At 33.7% G+C, this 19,305-nt stretch overlaps 1 protein-coding gene across 5 annotated transcripts in view; it reads right to left on the bottom strand.

The window, feature by feature from the left end:
* The window catches only part of VPS13B (vacuolar protein sorting 13 homolog B), a 765,148-nt gene that overhangs the window by 206,106 nt on the left and 539,737 nt on the right, over positions 1 to 19,305 (bottom strand). For all 5 annotated transcript variants that reach the window (XM_081070819.1, XM_081070821.1, XM_081070818.1 and 2 more), the window contains exon 34: positions 8,977 to 9,664. In XM_081070819.1, coding sequence (XP_080926945.1) covers positions 8,977 to 9,664 — 688 coding nt within the window. The remainder of the gene's footprint in view (positions 1 to 8,976; positions 9,665 to 19,305) is intronic.

Consider the following 19,305-nt stretch of genomic DNA (forward strand, 5'->3'; position numbering starts at 1 on the left):
GAAAATTATATCCAATTTTTGATCTTAAAAATTAGTAAACTTACTTTTATTTAATTTTTAAAATAATAATTATTGAGGTCTGAAATGCTAGTCAACATAGTTATTTCCCTATTTAATACTGGCTAGAAGAAATTATAGACCTGACAACTTCCCTGCACTTTGGTTCTGATAATTATAAAAATTACACATATATTCTTACCTTCTTTCCCATCTCTTATAAACATATGGCCTACATACAGGAAGTAAATATCTGCAAGCCAAAGTAGACTCCATTTTTAAACTAGAAGTTAGAGACTACTTTCCAAAGGAATCTGGGTATATCAACCTTTATACAAAAAATCTGAAATGACACTTTAAAATAATTTATTTTATTTATTGCATCAGGATCTCGATTTCACACAGCTTTCTTTTTTTCAGGAAGATCAAGCAGAGTTCACAGCTAGCCAGGCAGGGAGGGAGAAACTACCTAAACAGGAATCAGGGTAGTAAGTTAGGGCTTAGAGACTCCCTACTCTCTCATTTCATTGACAAGATGTTCCTAGATGGCCCTTTACCTTAATCCTTTTATGCCCAGCCAAGCACACACAAAGATATTTCTTTATAGAACTTGAATAAAATTTAAAGGAAAGAATTTTGGGAGGATCTATTTTACTGGATCTATTTGCCTTTATCTATGAAATTGATATTGTTAAAGCTCCCAGCGGGCCGTGGTTGTTCTTGGTTTTCGCTGTGCTCAATGGCTGGAAGTATAACTCCCTGCAATGAGAGGTCGCTATCAGAACAGTCACCTTCTTACTACTGTACATGAAAAAGGCAAAGCTAAAGGCTTACTTAATTTCTCATATTTTTCTAGATTTCTTTTATGACCCTTAGTTTAAATGGCTATATTTTTCTTTTTCTTTTCTTAAATATAGTCACAGAAGCAAATGTAATCCATGAGGTCCCTATAACGCATGAAACTTAAATTGTGAAACAACTTAAAGCCTTAAAACACAGTAACAATTCAATGTCGGGACAGCAAAATCAACCAAGAAACCAAATTCTAAATTGCTCTGGACGCAAGTTAAGAGCCTGGTTGATATCTCCTGGTTGATATCTAGGCATTTGGCTAACTCCACACTTTTCTCCATGCTCTGTATTCTATACTTTGTAAGATAGGATGGGAAGGGGAAGAGGAGATTTTCTTGTTTGAAACCCAAGCCTAGACTTAGACCCCATTAAAAGATGAAAGGATTCAAGTCGCTGCTGGGATGTGTGATCACCAGTGTCCACTGCCACTTACTTTTAGAACCAAGTCTTCCATATCTTGCTAGAAGAAAGTGCATTCTTTCTGTTTGATGATGTTAAGCAACAGATGATATATAAAATATCATTTTAATGAATTCCTTTTAATTTATTTTCTATGCTGTTCCGTGGTGCTCTGGATCTCTTTCCTATTTGGTTGTTTTTATGTTCAATTCTAATGTGGGTTTTAGATGTTTTACAGGACAACATCTGATTAAAATTCAGTACAAATAAATATAGGGTATTATCCAATAAAAAAAATGAAGTCATATATATCTAAGGAAGATCAGCTTAACTCCAATTCTGTTCTCTGAGCAAGTCTAGGTTTGGTAACACTGAGCCAATCCAGTGGCTTTACATGATTCCTCCCATTTTTCCTTCATTTTATGTAAATATTAGTTAAAATGGGTGTCAAAAGGCCTGGGATACTAATCTTTTCCTCATTTCCAAAAAAGAAGGTCTATTAAGCTCTCCCTTTTACTGCTAATAACTATAGAAGTCTTAACATTTCATAGTTCCAAGGCATTTCATAAATATTATCTCATTTGGAGCTCAAATTATACCATTAAACTATAAGAACAGATATTATTATACTCATTTTAGAGATAAGAAAACTAAAACACTAAGAAATTTAATTATTTGCACCAAAGAGCTAAGAACATTAGAGGTAAGACTAAAAGTAAAAATTTCTGATTTTCGTTCCAATATCCTTCCTCATACATTAGCCCCTCCCCCTCCCCCTTTCCTCTGGCTGGGTGACTTCTTATTCAACTTTCTCACCACAATTCTCCCTGAGTGATGCACTAGAGTACCTCTCATTTAACAGACTTACTTACTTGCTGATTCCTGTCAAAGTAATAATTTCATTTCACATTATTGGTTAGCAAGAAATGTTCCCAGCAGCTAAATTTTCAGATAAATGTTCAAGTTGTGATCATTATGACATTAAAGTCACAGGTTAATTCTAAGCCTTTCCAGAGACTTTAGCAAAACCTTTAATTCTAAAGAGACATGTAATTCAATCCTTCTCTTAAAGTCACAATAACTAAATGAAATCAAGATATGATTTATGAGGTGTAAGAAGCCAGTTTATGATTTTCCAACTGTTGGTTTACTCAAATGTCTTTGGCACATTTTCTACAGACCTATTCATGAAAGGGTAAAGAAGTAAATTACTGTAACTGAAAATTTTCAAACTATACAATAGCCATAATTGCACTGAAATGGTGTGCTTTTTTTTTCCTTGGCTGACTACAACCACTATTTTAAAATGAGCTTTTAAACATATTAACAATGATGACAAAAGCAACAATAATAATATTAACATTCACTGAGCCTTGTGCTACAGACTTAGCGAAGCACTTCATATACATCGTTTAATTCTCACAGCAACCCTAGGAGATTGCTATTAGTATTATCCCCATATTGTAGATACAGAATTGAGATTTAGAGAGGTTAAATAATTTGCATAAAGTCACATAGCTGTAAGTAGCAGAGCTGGGGTTAGAATCCAGGACTGACTGCCTCTTGAGTTCTTATTGAACTCTATTCCAGGTTTGCCTCTTAATTGGACCTGAAGTCGTATCTGTAACATTTATAAAACTTTAAAATGCAAGAAGTGTCTCATACTAGAGATATCATATTGTGGATATTTCTGTCCTACATAGAAGTGTGTTATTACCTGCCTTTACAGTAAGATAAATTTGAATCAACTTTAATTTCTGTATTAGTCCAGCTGATGCTTGAAAAATTACAATAACGTAAAGAAGATGCAAGAGGGCAGAGGCAATTGTTTTCAAATTGCTTTGTTAGTTCCTAGAACACATTAATAAGTAATACGATACTGGACTGACTGGACTGAGGAAGTATGGGGGTTAAATTCCCTCAGAATGGTTGAACTCCTTTACAATTGACCAGATGGCACAGTCATTTCTTCAAAAACAAACAGAAAACCCCAAACAAACAAGAAGAAAAATGACTTTTTGAGTCTGCCTTGGGCCGCATAGTTAAGATATGAGGCAATTTCAAATCTGGACTCCATTACCTTAAACAAAACAAATACCAAATTTTAAATATTTATAAACACATCTAATACGATTATGTTAAAAACATCTACATACATCTTTATTTAAATGAGAATTGCCAATAATACAGCTGCTACATATAAAGGTGCTGGTAGAAGTTCTTATTTCTGTCAGAGGTTGCTCCAGGTGAGAAGGGCATGAAAAAAACCATTGCCACATTATTTTAATATTTTAAAATGAAACCTTTTAACTCACATATGTATTATCTACCTGGACTAGAAAGAAAATCATTTATAGGTTATTAATATTAATAATCATAAAAGAAATCCAAGTTGATATTTTATACTTTAAATAATCTTTATTTTTAAATTATGGAGAGTAAAACAAAGCACTATATATATACATTTATAGGTATGGGTGGCATAATTTAAGATCATTAAATTATGCAGATTGGGGATTATATTTTATCACCTTCAAAATTATATGCAATTATCATCATTTTTATTTCACTTCAGGTTTCTATAATAGATGTAGGTATAGGTATAATCATAGATTCCATTTATCATCTATTCTAGGTAGCATCTTGCAATAAATTTAGTTTTAATATATAAGTGTATAAATGGTATATATAACAACGTGTGTGTACTGATCTATCTATCTATATCAGTCACATGTTCTGAGAAGGCAAATTGACATAAGGGAAAATGAGTTTCACAGTATTTCTTTTTCTAACTCGATTTTATAACATATGAAAGGCTATCCCTAAGGAACATAGGGAAAACACTATTACCGCCCTTTGAGTATTTGAGCATGTTCTTTGCTTAATGGTGACATGAGCAGAATCAAGTTAATGCTGACAACTCTCTGAGAGCAGTAATTATTCATTACAATACATTTAACTGATCTGTGCTCGATGTAAAGATATTAAAGTATCACTTTTGGAGGAAATCCTGTATTAAGTTTCTCAGAAACCATGTCTTGGCTAATGGACTAGAAAATATTTTTATTATTTTAAATTGTAGGATTGCTGATGCCAGCCAAAATTGGAATAACCTCACTGAAGCCTAAGTCTCATGCTGCTTACAATTAAAAACTTGAAACAAACAAACATACGAACAAAAAAACCTCAAATACCTGAGGACTCTGAAAAGTAAGTAAGAACAATGCATGCTGATTAGGGAAGGGAGTCAAACTTGCAGATATGACCCATACAGTGTTGAGTTTCCCATTTTGTTTAGTTTTCCTCTCTTTTCTCTTATAATGTTAACTTGAGAATGAGTCCTAAATTGGGCTGCATTATGATGGCAAGAACAGCCAAAAGTCCAACAGAAACCTGGTCTAAGAAATAATGCCCCTGTGGTTTCAAGAGTGTAAGAGAGACCAGCTGCTTTTTATTTTTATTTTCTCTCTCCTGGTTTTACTCCAAGGGTGGGTCATGTGTATATGTGAGTGACTGTGTTGTTGTGGCAGTGACACAAGCATTTAAGATTTTAGCAGGTGTTATAACTATGTTTCATGATATAAAGGTAAACACACTTGAATGGAAATATAGTTCTCAGAAAAGAAACAGAAACTACAAAAAAGAACCAAATGGAAATTTTAGAACTGAAAAATTTGATAGAAATTATCCCATAAGAAGAATGGAGAGGAAAAAAGAAATAAAAAAGAAAAAGGCGTCTCAGTGATCTATGGGATAATATAAAACAGTTTAACACTGGAGTCCTAAAAGGAGAGGAGAAAGATTGGTACAAAAAATATTTAAAAAATAATAGCCAAAAGTTCCTAAATTTAATTTAAAAAAACATATATTAATATTTAGAGTTGAGAAGCTCAGAGAACCACAAACAGGATAAATTCAAAGAAATCAAGCCCAGACGCATCATAATCAAGCTACAGAAAACCAAATATAAAGAAAAAGATCTTGAAGGCAGCTAGAAAAAAACAACACATTACATATATGTAAACAATAATAGGAATTGACATGGATTTGTCTTTAGAAACCACAAAGGATAGGAGACGTGTAACAGTATCTCTAAAGTGCTAAAAGATATGGCAACTCAGAATTCTATATCCAGCAAAAATATCCCCCAGGAATATGAGAGAAAAACAACACTCTTAGATAACGGAAAACTAAGAGTGGTTGCCAGGAGGTCTTCTCTAAAAGAAATGCTAAGTACGTTCCTAATGCTGAAGAAAAATGTACCAGAGGAAAACTCAGAACTTGAGGAATGAAAGAAGAGCTCTAGACATGGTAAATATATGGGACATATAAAATATACTCATTTCCTCTCTTTAAAATATGTAAGATTATTGAAACAAAGATCAAAATCTTACCTGGTAGGGTTTTCAATATATTCAGACAAAGCATATATGATAATTATAAATGGGAAAGGCTAAAGAAATATGTATGATTGTAAGACTTTTATATTTTTCTTGAAGTAATAAAACATTATTGCTAAATTAGGCATGTATATTGGAACTCCAGAAGCAACCACCAAAATATATTGCAAAAAAATGAAGCCAAAAAACAAATAAATAAAATACTAAAAATTATTCTGAAATGCAGCTAAAGCTCCATCTACAAATGATACTAAGCTCCATCTACAAATGATACTCCATCACATACAAATGATACTAAGCTCTTCTAAATTGCTTCTCTGGCACAGCCCTCCATATCATGAAGATCCATATACTGCTAAACGTTCATTATTAGTCATAATAATTATTAAATGAAGAGAGGTAACCGAACACAGAAATTCAGTCTTCTGTCTGGTTCCTTAGCATTTTGAACATGTCCGATAAACAGCCAGGGTTCAAATGGAATGAATGAATGACTATTCCGAAAGATGGTCTCAATGTAGAAATGAAAGCACAATAGGGATAAGAAGTTCATTCTAAAGTAACATCAAGTTGATGTACAAGACAGGAGGGTAAGTGTGATTTTTAAAACCATGTAGATTAATTTAAAGTAGTTACCTTGGGATATTACACCATATTTCAACAATACTCAAAGGATTTTCAGTATTTGCTTTCAGTGTCTTCACTGCCGTCTCCTGAATATGTCATATGAAACCAAATCTTCATAATTTAATGTTAAAAATATTTCCACCTTCAAGAATCTCCCAGCATGCTTTAACAATGAATAAAGTCAAAGATCAAGTGGCTCTAATCATTCTTAGGACCCTAATGAATTAGAGAATCAAAATCTCTGTGATGACTAGGGTCTTTAGTGGTCTCCTGTGTATGAATTCCTTTGTAACATTCTTATTGGTTCCCTTATTAATTAATGAGTTAAATAAAATCTTTTGACATTTTCTTTCATATTTATATAAAAAAGTTATGATTTTTTTTGAAAGTTATCCTTTACACATAAGCCTTTTTAAAGAGTAAAACAAAATTATTTGTTTACTTTTTGTTTCATATGATTTCCATACAAAGGAACTCAAGCACATGAATAATGGTTTATGACTTGCATAGAAAATAATAAACAATTATAAGCCACACTATGCTAAAATTTTTTTACAATCGAATGTTTCTATCCCCTCAAAAAAGAAAACCCATTATTGCTGTAACAACCTCAGGCGTGTCTGACATACTGAAATGAGGCAATCACTGACATGCACATATATGCTAAAACCGCAATTGGTTGGCTACCACTTGAGTTACCTTATGGAAAAGCATGAATTTTAGCATCAAGAGAGAAAGCAAATCCTCACTTAAGGTCGTTGATAGGTTCTGAGACTTTAAGCAAAACAACATGTAACAAAACCAATTTGACCATAGGCTAATTGATATAAACAAGAGTTAAGTTCCTACAATATCTCATCAACATTATAACAACATGATGTTGAATGAAATGATGTTATTTGCGGACCTAATGTATGAACACTGCAGAAAGGCATAATGTTACTCATTCATTTTTAACTTATGATGACTTTAACTTTTCCTTGACCTTTCTTAGAAAGTTAGCCTCATGACTGGGTTCCATATTGGTCTATATACAAGGAGGTTTTTTAAAACAGAAAGTGTTTTATTATTTTGACCCAGGAACTGATTTAAACGTACGTCTTTGATATGAGCCCTGATAGCTTTGAATTTAGTATAAATATCTCTACTATTCATAGAGGCCACTAAACTCACCCACCTATAAAGTGACTGCAGCTGAAAGAACTTAAGGAGGGGCTTGGAATTATTCCAGTTTTGGCCATTTTTAAGCTGACCCCCAAACAGGTATCAGCTGTATAGGCATGAGTCTTTGTATCGCTCCACTCCTCAGCACCACTCCCATCTCCAGTGCTACTGAACTGTAGGCACTCAGTAAATGAGAACATGTTTGAGGAAGGGAGGCAATGGTTGCTGGTAAATGTTTAACAACTGGCTCTCAGAGTAAGAAAGCTGATTGATAGTATTTGCCAGTATCTGTGGCATAAATACTCTCATTATGGCCAATTTAAACTACCAGTGGTTTAACAACTGTCTTTTAAAGTTCTTAAAAATTTAACAATTGGCTCTTGCAAGCCAGTATGAGCCAGCTCCAGCACACCAATTGAGACAGAGCCAGGAGGCAGTCTAGGAGGTAACCCTAGGTTACTCCTCCTTGGTAACTGGCAGAGGACTTGCACCATGCCTCAGCAAGAGCCAAGGGCCCTTTTGACCTTACTTCCTTGGGCTGAACCCTGATCCTCATGCCTGTCATCCACTCTCCAGGAACCTGTGTAAAATGGTTCCCCTTCATGCCAATAACGCACCAGCCAATTTCCAGATTGGACAAATTCTCCAAATCCCTCACTGCTGGCTTCCATTTGCTACCTGATAGCAATAAAATGCCTGAGCTAGACCTGAGCTTGCTACGGCTCTTTTCCAATACCAAGTTTTATATGACTCGGCAACCCTCTCCAGTCTTTCAGTCCAAATATCTAATTCTACATTATCTCAGGGAAAAGGTCTCTACCTTGTTTGACCTGTTTCCATTAGCCCTTGTTACTTAACAGCCAGTATGTCTTAAATCTGAATCCCTGATCCTTCCTAGTCTCAACAGGTAACAAGCTTCAGAAGATCAATATAATTATCATAACACAGGATGCTCTCTGGTTATAAGGCAGGTACAGATAGGGAACCAAGAGCCAGTTGGCCAACACTACTAATAAACGTGTTTGTTGCAGATATATGAAAATCTTTACATCATCTTAATTTGATAATCAACCTTCTCAAACAAATATACTATTATCCTGTTATAGTATGATTAGATCAAAAGAATACCAAAACAATAAACTGAATTTTCTAAGGTTCTTTTTTTTACCCGAACAGTTGCATTAACCTAGAAAGCATACCTATAGGCCATTAATATGAAAAAAAGCTTTGCTGCCCAATCACTGGAAATTGTTAAGCATTTCCATATCCCAGAAAGAGCCTGTTTAATTTAGCTCCTAAAAAAAAAATATTCAGAGGCACGGTAAGGACATGAAGGCTAAACCTTGATACATTTCAAACATTTACTTAAACATGATTCAGCTGTGGGACATGAACTTTCCATATTTACATATTTCTCTGCAGAGAAAAGAAGTCGTGTCTAGTTTGCCAGCTGTTTTCTGTTCGATCAATCTTGAAACTGGGAATAAAACTTAATATGTAATAGTAGTAGCATTCCAGTGAAGTTGAAGGCTCTTACCTGTACATTTGTAATCAGAGGCTACCCCTTTAAGCACAGCATCAAAAATGGTCATTTCCACTCGCTGCTTTCTGTGGTGGCAACTCAGAAGCAAAGAAGGCTGGGAGACAATCAAGTACAAAAATGGTTCTAGCTGCAAATCACCAGTTCCTCTTCGTCCTGGCTGTCGAACAATAGTTATGCCAAGTGCTTGTCTAGCAGAAGACCTTGTGGATGCATGAAGACTTTCAAGAGAGATGGCCCCTACTTTTTTCCCTGAAGGAAAAGATATACTGCTGCTTCTGAGATCTTCTGCTGTTACCGTGGAAATACATGCCTCGCTGGCCTTAGCAACATCTGAATCAACTTCTGGGAGATTTAATGAACACTTGCCTGTGTTTTCATTATTCTTCGGTTCTTGTGATTTTGATTTGGGTAAGGTAGCACAGGAGTAGGTCATTAGTGAGATTCTACTTGCAGTAATAAATATGTCAAAGGGAATGAAGTTGAGATTTTTTACAATGGATGACTGGCGTGAGGGACGGGCAATGCGATGCTGACTGGTACCGCTGTGCTGCTCTATTTGTACTATCCTGATTTTAACACTGTCACTGCCAATTCCACTATCCTGAGCACCACTGCACCGAGATGAGGTTTCAGCCATGCTTCCATCAAATGTATCCATTTTTTTCTGTTCTTGTTTAGATATCTGTAAGGAAAAACAATAAAATATTCAAAACCAGCTACATTCCAAGTGTTTCTATATAAAAGAGGTTATATAAACATGTTAAAAATGCATCTATTATAATTTGTAACAGAGTAATCATAAAAATAAAGTAGGAGCCCATTCAAAAATTATTCATATTAAAATGCCAAGGAAATACTTGAGAAAAAGTATCAAATGCGCATTTCTAACATTAAAATATACTTTTGAGTGTCTGCTTTTCTTTTTTCAGACAAATAAAAAATAGTACACAGTAAAAACGCCTCTTTAAAGAATTAGTATTCTTTACAGTGATTTTCCAAGTAGTACAATAAACTGTTTCCAAATTGTGATTACTATTGGTTGAAACTATATTTTAGGTAGGAGCAGTTTATATTGTTTACCCATGTTATTATAAAAATGATTTATAGGTTTTTGGATAGTAAGAAAGAGAGGGAAAAGTCAGTAGTCCTAAATTATAAAGGACAAAGAAAACTAAATTAAGATAAATGTATGCCTTTCAAAATGATGTTTATTTTCCTATACAACAGGACTTGAAACAGGGTAAATGTAAGTGATCAAGCAAAATGTAAGTAATTAAAGGCCTTGAAGGTGGAGTTTTCCTTTGTGCACTACAGGCTACTCATGCTCAAAATTATCCATCAATAACACCCTATGTAGAGAACAAAAACAACTTAGTGACAGCAGCAGGTAGGATCACCTTGGCAGTACAACTCCAAGGCCTTCAGTTTGATTCTTTGGTTCCACTTTCTTAGGTCTACCAACCATGCGTTTGAGATACGCTATTCGAGACTTAGATGTCTTACTTGCTTTTTCATTGAAGTAATACAGGTTTGTTAAAGAAACCAATGAAAATCTGGAAAAAAATCCAAATCCTCCCAACCTCCATTTGATCACCAAATATAACCAATGGTAATATTTTAGTGCATTTCCTTTCATTCCCTTTTCCCTACCTGTGCAAAGTTTCCTCCCACCACACCCCTTTATGATTATAATTATACTGTAGAGACAAATTTTTAACCCAATGTTTCTACATGCTTATATACTCTTCATAATTGTTAAGTTTGAAAAGCTGCATAGTATTTCATTTTGGGTTAGGAACAAGATGTTCAGCATTTCCATGTAATTGGGCATTCAAGTTTTCAAACTGTGATAACAAACATCTATGACAAACATCTAATATTTCCTTAGGACAGGCTTCTAGAAGTGGAATTACTAGGTAAATGGTATGAAAAAGTTTAAGGTTATGGAATATTGCCAACACCTTTCAAAAAAGGCTGCACTAATTAATATCACCACCTGCAATGGAAAAATATTCCCCAAGTACTGGGTATTACTTATATTTTCATGTGCTTCCTTAATTTGCCTGGTAAATATAGTATTATTTTTTCCCACATGCTAGAGATTATTATAAGTAGCTTGTGAAAATGTTAAAGGACTGTTAAATAATTTAAGTCCATGTATGTAATAGTCATTAAATTTTTTCAAATAATATTTCTTGCTTAATATTTGTTAGTATTTCAACTGATTTTAAAGTTGTTGAGGGACATACACATTGCTGTTCAAAAAATCCAGCATAAACTATTTGAAATATCATTATTAAACTATTATTTTTAATAAACATTAAAATTAATAAACATATTGTTTATTAAAAACATATTATGTTTATTAATAAACATATTATTAACATATTATTTTAATAATATTATTAATTAACTATTAATAAACATATTATTTTAAATTATTCTGTCTATGCTGTGCTGTTTCCAGGCCCAAGCGCGCCCCTTCTGAGCTTGCTGTAGCTGACAAATATTTAGCTATCCATCAAGACTCAGAACACATGACACTTGTCTGAAAATTGTTCTGTATTTTCCTTTTTGCTGATCCTAGTATTTTACTCATACTTCTATTTTAGGACGTATTATTTTCTCCTAACAAGTTTTGTGGTGGGGGTATCAGATTGTGTTAAAACAATCTATAGGCTTTAGAGTCACACAATGTGGGGGCAAGTTCAACACTTCCTAATTGTATGAGTTTGGATAAATTACAAACCTCTTTAAGGCTACATAACCTCATCTGTAAAACGGGGATAATAAATCTTATTTCAAAGGGTTAGTATGAGGATTTAATAAGCTAATATACCTAAAGAGGTCAATACAGTGTCCAGCATGTAGAAAATACTCAGTAATGGGCCGCTGTATGTTTCCCTCCCTTTTACCAGGTGAAGCACTGCCAAAGGGACTGGGTCATAGTATTTGCTTCTGGGTATTGTTAAGGAGCATTGCCTGGCATACTGCACACGGGATCCATACATGTTTGACGACATGTTACTTTCTAATACAATACTGAATGAAAACAACTGCCCTTCGGATTAGAAATACGTGATCGTTAACATGTAAATATATGTGGACGGAGACTTCCCCATACACTGTACTCTTTAGGGTCTTTATAGACGTAATCATGGGCTCCACCTGATCTGTGTCCTCCTCAGAAGCATCTGAGCCTCTGCGGGGTCTTCATCCTGACACTGAGAACTTTAATACCCAACCCACAGAGTTGCTGCAGCATTAAGTGAGTGAATGGACTGAACACACACAGTAGGCACCATCAATAAGGGGTAAGTTAAAAAGGAGCCACCTTCCTTGGGTAGACTTCTTTAAGCCTTCAGAGGGTGCTAGTCTTTCCTGCTTCTGGAAACTGATATTATTATAGCACTTTTCACACTGTGTTTTGTCTCAGAGATTGTGAGCAATTGAAGATAAAAAAATAAAATACCCCTCAGTATATCTATTATTTGCCAAACATTGTTAGCACATTACATACATTTTCTTTACTAAGTGTTACAACTCTTTGAAGAGGGTACAGTTACCCCTATTTTACAGCTAAGGAAACTAAGGCTTGGGAGATTAATCAATAGGTCCAAGGTCAGACAGCTAGTAGGCTATGGATCAAAGGGAACACACCATTCGTATTCCTAGCACCCATCATAATGCTTGTCACATAGTAAGTAGAGCTTAATAACTGTGTGCTGCTTGAATACACGAATAAACATATTAATTTAAAAATTCAGTAAAGTAAAAATAATTAAGGCAATTATCAAAACGACAGATTCATTTTAAAGCTTTCAGTTATCCCTATTATAAAAATGTAAAATATACTTCCAAGTCCATTAATGATTAGGACTTCTCAAATAATACATGAACAAATAATAAAATCAAGTACACAAGTAGTCTAGGATTTACTGCCCACGTTTTGAGGCCTTACAAACCGAGTATCTACATACAGAATAAATGAAAAATTTCTTTAGGTTGAGTTCTATGGAAAATTCAAAACAAGAACTCAACTATTTCTATTATCTCAATCAGAAAAGACAACCATAATTAACTACACGAGACTATACAGGACTTTTTTATGCACAGAGTATTATATTTTCTTATTGTTATCTACAGATTTTGTTTAAAATCTAGTCTCTCCTCTTTACAAGAAATTCAGAGCTCCCCATCAGTGGTAACATGACAAAACAAACCACCTGTATAGGTAAAGATAAAGAAATTTAGTGTCCAGCCCCATTACGTGTTGTGATTGCCACATTAGACTCTAGTAGCAAATGTTAAGTGGCCCAATCTTGACATATAAATAACCAGCAGGGCAGGATGGCAGCTATCAGCCTGGGTCATGCGGGTTACTGAACAGAAGTCAGATGGTAACTAATTCTAGTCACTACTGAGCAGAATGGAATTTGAACCAATGACCCAGAGATGAAAGACTCAGACTCTTACGGGGGAAAAAAAAAAAAAAAGTACAAATTTTCCAGTACTAGAAAACTAAATTCTTAAAACTGGATTAAAAGCCAAGATTTCCTTGATTTTTCTAAGCTTCCACACTATTTGTAGGACTCAAATAAATAAGCTGGTGATTTTTGAGACATTTAAAAATCCATTGGTTTGTCACCAGTCTACTGCAGATTTATCTATTATATTGAAGAGTATCTGGCCTGCTACTGAGAAGTTTTATAATTAATTTTGTGTGCTAAGCCCTAAATTTGGGCATCAATTTACTATTCCTTTGTGGAAAAAGAAAAGTTCACAAAGTAATAACTCTGAAAATGACTTTTGCTTTATTACTGTCCAAGGGGAATAATAATTTAAGTTGTCAAAAATAGTAATATCTGCATGCTGTTAGTGAATGCAGCACAAACACGTATCTCTGGGCAGTGCTGTTACATCAGCTCTCCCACTCTTTACCTAACTCATTTAAAATGAACAATAAAAGTTTTCTTTAATTAGCTACTGGTGTGCATTAACATGATCGTGATTAAACCATAAAAACCAACTGTACATTACTCTGGTCCCTTCTTCCATATGTTTTGAATTATTCTGTTTGAAAATGTACTTTGCGTCCCTTTTAAAAGTTCGACCTTCTGCTTTCAGAGAATTAAATGCATATTACTGTAGTGAAGAAGATAATGTTTCAGACCTCCAGGCATATATTAAACACACTGGCAGCACTTGAGACAAAATGCTTTACTTATTAGATACTTCCTATTCTAAACAGTGTCATCAAAGGCTAAAAACAAAATCCATATAAAAGCTGCACAATGCTTCCACACAGAACCTGTGCCAAAATCCCTGTACTTTCCAACTAATGAGGAAAGGATGTGTACTCTTAACATATGAATGTAAGATTTTCCAAGCATTCACTTTAGGAAACTGGGCTATTGATTCCATATGGGTTATATTAAATGAAACTGTATTGGTAAAATAACCTTTAAGATATTTGGCATGATAACTATAATTAAACAATATTCAAAAGACTAAAACAAAAGGGAATTTGGTTCCACAATGGCTAATTAAAATAAAATGAAAAAACACAGCATGCCATCTATCAAGATAAATTGTTATTGTTTAAGAACTATTTAAATACTGTTAAAATATACTTTTAGATAAAATCTGAAAGAGCTGGAAAAATATTTGTGGCTTAAAAATGGATAGTTTGGTGAAGAAAAAAAGTATAGGACTCTGAAATTTTATGCAGAGATAACAGCTTTAAAGCCCTGAGCACAACCAGATGGTACTTAAATCACAGGAATTCTACAGTTTCACTATCAATGGGTTTCAATATGAGAAGGTTTTCAATAGCTAGGAAAACATGTCAAGTTGATAGTTTACTTCTTAGATCATTTCAGCGCATTTTCCCATCCTTTCACAGTTATATATGGTACAGACACTAGCTACCTTGGAAAAGGTGCTGAAAGGTAGTAGCTAGGGAACTACAGCTAGTTCTTCCTTTTAATGTATTGAGATAGGTAAGTTTATTAGCTCACCCCGGAGTCTGTGAAGAGCCATGGTATCACAGGAATAGCAGCTAAAACCACACTTGAACATGTGACAGTACCAAGGAATGCATTAAAATAATTTCAAATGACATTAATTTGATTTTCTTCAGTAGCATTATGGAGTGGAGAAAAATAAACTTGATTGAAACTTTTTATTTGGACATATCAACCTTTTTATGAAGACATCAAAAGTCAGACTCACTAATAAAAATGCTGCAAATAAATGGATATTTCAAATTTAAAGAAAAATACGTGGAAATCAACCTCTTGAGAGTTAACAAGGACTAAAACAAATATAAATTTTGTTTTGATGGCTGACAGAAAAGGGTAAGTCAGCATCTATCCCAATATATTAATTCACATTATTTTTAAAAATTTCTTGTTTTTTTTAAGGAAATCTTACCTATACACCAAACATAAGCATATCCACATATTTTTCTACCTTATTATAATTACGGTTATATAACAGACACAGTGAAGTAATATTTCTAACATGCGACAGTTATAATTTAACCTTGGTCAAATATCTTTTACTAGTCATGAATCATTTTAAACATCTTATAAATTATGAAAAAGTCAAGTGTGAAACCACAGGATCAAAGTGACAATCACATCTGTATGTGACTGCGACATTTATTCTAATTTTATTGTCCTTGCTAAAATGTAGTAGTGTTTGCAAAGATATAAACATCTTTTCTACCTTACCAAATCAAATACAATAAAAAAAATTGGTTACAGTACTTTAATGGTTTCACATACTGAAATTACAAAGGAAAATTTTTGTAAACTTGAAAAAAAATCATGTGCCTAATTGTTTAAACATTTGCAAACATCCTCTTAAAGATAGATCCTTCTAAAGATCCTTCTAAAAGATGTATCTTTTAGAAGTTTGGTTTTTGGGATGGGGTGGGGTGGTGCTAGCTACTGAGAGAGGTTGTGGTATGCTTTTTTTTTATTTATTGGGGTGACAATTGTGAGTAAAATTATATAGATTTCAGATGTACAATTCTGCATTATATCATCTATAAATCCCATTGTTTGTTCACCGCCCAGAGTCAGTTCTCCTTCCATCACCATATATTTGAGTGGTATGCTTTTAACACAGAGATAATCTACACTGGAAGCTTTAGATAAATAGCAAATTGTTGCAACAATCAGAAATACTTAATTTCAACTTGAATTAAGTAAACAACTAAAGTATATTTTTCAGTCTCAAATTTTCAGTGGTGTCAGCATTACACTTCAAAAACTTTTATCATTTGATACCATTGCAACTCAGTGATGTACTAGGTAAAATTTATTTAAGCACATTAAATTAAATGAAAAATTATAAGGAATCAATTGACTTCGATATGAAATGTCTCCTTCAGTGTCACCAATCCACATTATTTTTTATTTAAAAAACAAACGTGAATAAGCACTGTATGCACTTGAGTACTACAGGTACAGAGTGCTAGAAAACAAGGGCTTTTTATATTTTATTTCTCTAAGCCAAATGTTATACAAGATCCCACTTAATATAATTGTTCCCAGTTGGAAGGCAAAAAGTTTTCACAATACTGCAGTAATTATGCAAAAGAGCAGAACTAATGATACCCACCACTGCTTAACAGATAGAATGGTAAAGCGTACTATAGTTTCAAGTTTTCCCTTTCATGAAGTAACTTTTCCGGCTCTTTGAAGTAACTGTATAAGACCACTACTGCCTGTTAAATATCAATTCAAATATTCACATTTCAAGTCGGGTGCTAACTGCAATAAAAGACGCATGGACAGTTTAGGCAAAGTTGTGTTTTACTGCAGCCCATGTTTGGTCTATTGTTCTAATTTAACTTGTAAATTACAAAAAAAGGACCAGTTCTAGTGCTAAACTGATTATAATACCTAGGTCATTAACAGTGTCTACTTCAATGTTATAAACCAAACAACAAAAAGTGTATACAAGTCAACCTATCCACACAAGTTCAAATCCTACTTATCGAGATTTTATCTGCAGTGTTGATCTTTAAATTTTTGTGTCTATTTGTCCTTTTACACATACATGATTTCACAGCATAAGTTTATTTTCAGGAGCTTCTAAATTCATGAAAAAAAATTAGTTTCAGGCGAAATTTTGTATACAAGGTCTTAACATAGAAACAGTTTTCATTCTCTCTTTCTCCCTTTCTTTTGTATGTCTTTGACATGAAATTGGAATAGATTGGTCATTTTTGTTCAAGGAGACTAGATCTAATTGATTTATACTAACTTCTGAGTTTAACTTCGACTTGTTTGCTTTTTGTAATGAATTCAGTTTTTTTAAAATAAAAACTTTACATATTCTGGGAACTTGGATCTTAATCAAAACAGATGCCTCTACATGAGAAGCAACAACCTGCTTTGAAATGGCCATGATGTTAATTCTTAAAAAATGGCTACTGTGTGTACAAGGTAACTACTCTTCATACTGATGAAATCCAAGGTTCATTCCACTGATGTCAATGTGGAAACCATTTTGTCCCATGGCTGCTTAAAGATTTTCAATAGGATTAAATCAGCTGCAAGTCCTCATTATATCAGGGTTTACAATTGTGTCTGAGTTGGAGTCTGTTTCTCATAGAATTTTACTCAGAGACTGACTTAGATTGGCTCCTTAGGGCTAGTCTGATTTTACTAGAAACAACTGTATCACATCAGCCACTCTCATAAACTTGCCCTAAGATTGAATCAGCTCTGACCCTGAAGAGATGAAAGTTTACCGAGCCTATGCATTCTCTGTAAGAGTCCCAGAAAAGTTTGCATTTAGTTTCTGCAGCAATGCAGAAGAAGAATGTGCTTATTAACTATTCCAATGGGCCTTTGCCTTGCAACTATGAACCTGATTTTCTGATAAGAAAATTACAGTTGAACTTAGAGAAATTTCTGTCAATAAAAATATGCAGAAATCCTTATTTGATCATTCTATTCCTCTTCAAAGAAACCATGTAGAGTTTATGGAAATGAAACAAGAGCATGCTTTTAAAACTAATTTTCCCCTAATATTCAGTACAGTTGAAAAATAATTAAAATAATTAGCTTTATCCAGTGGCTGGTTTTCACTGCCAAACAGAATCTAGTTATTTTACAAAAATATTGAGCTAATTTTCATTATTTTATATTCTATTTACTAAATCTAAACAAATCTGTTTCAGTTAACTGCAGATTCTCTTCAGTTAAAGTAAAACCTGAATCTCAGTATTCTCTACCAGTGTAGGTTATTTTATTGAAGTTCATCAAGACATTACAGAATACAGCCAGTCATTTACAAGCTTTTATTGGCCACCCTTTAGCTTCATGGTGGCAGATCAAATCCAAACCGAACTAAAGCTATATATTGATTCTCTGTGTGTTATATTATCCATACCTTAATGATGCAATGGATTTAAAATGCAATATGGTCAAGATGTTAGAAACATTTGCTTATGCCCTGTAGCCAATTCTTCTTTTACATTACAAGAACTCTGTTCTCTTCTACTCCACAAAATCATAACTGGGCCTAAATGACGTTCCACATAGACTGCTTTGATCATACCAACTTCTCACTTCAATCCTTGTAAATGTGCAGTATTTTCTAAATTAGATAAATATTCCTAATAGCTCTGGTCAGCTAGCCCTACAACATCAGTAAATTTTCATATGCTAATATGTCCTAAGTAATTCTTGCTGCTCTAAGAAAGCAACATTATGTATATTAATGAAGGTAGTCCAACCTTCACCTTAAGGATATTCTTGGTCATGTCGGTTCGTTGAATAAGTTGAAAAATTAGAAAGAAAATGAAGATTATCTCTTCCCATATATCAAGCATCATCTCTACAAACATGAGTGACCAAATCTGAAAATTCCTGAGAAGACTTTCTTAAAAAGCTATGAATTAGAAAACAAATTTTAATCATAGCTGGTATATGCTTACTAGATGATCTTATGAGAATGTCTCTTATTAATGCTAAATTTTAGAAGATAACATTCACAACAGTATAACCAAATTAGGATTATTAAAGAGGAGTTCTTAGCCTTTAAAGCTTACTTCTCTCTAAACTATGTGAAGAATAGTTTCTATTTTCTAATGATATTATTTTTAAGGTAACATTATTCAGTCAAGTATGGTTAATGTATGGGCTTTAGCTATAATAATTTTATTGGGATAAAATATTTCTTGAGCTTCTTGAAGAAAGAGCCAATGTCAAAATAATTGAGCAAAATGTGGAGTAAAGTTTTATTTCACATCATTCATTCAACAAATTGTGACTGAGCACATACAGGTATACCTTGGAG

Source organism: Rhinolophus hipposideros, assembly GCF_964194185.1.
Source record: "Rhinolophus hipposideros genome assembly, chromosome: 13".
Classification (NCBI taxonomy): domain Eukaryota; kingdom Metazoa; phylum Chordata; class Mammalia; order Chiroptera; family Rhinolophidae; genus Rhinolophus; species Rhinolophus hipposideros.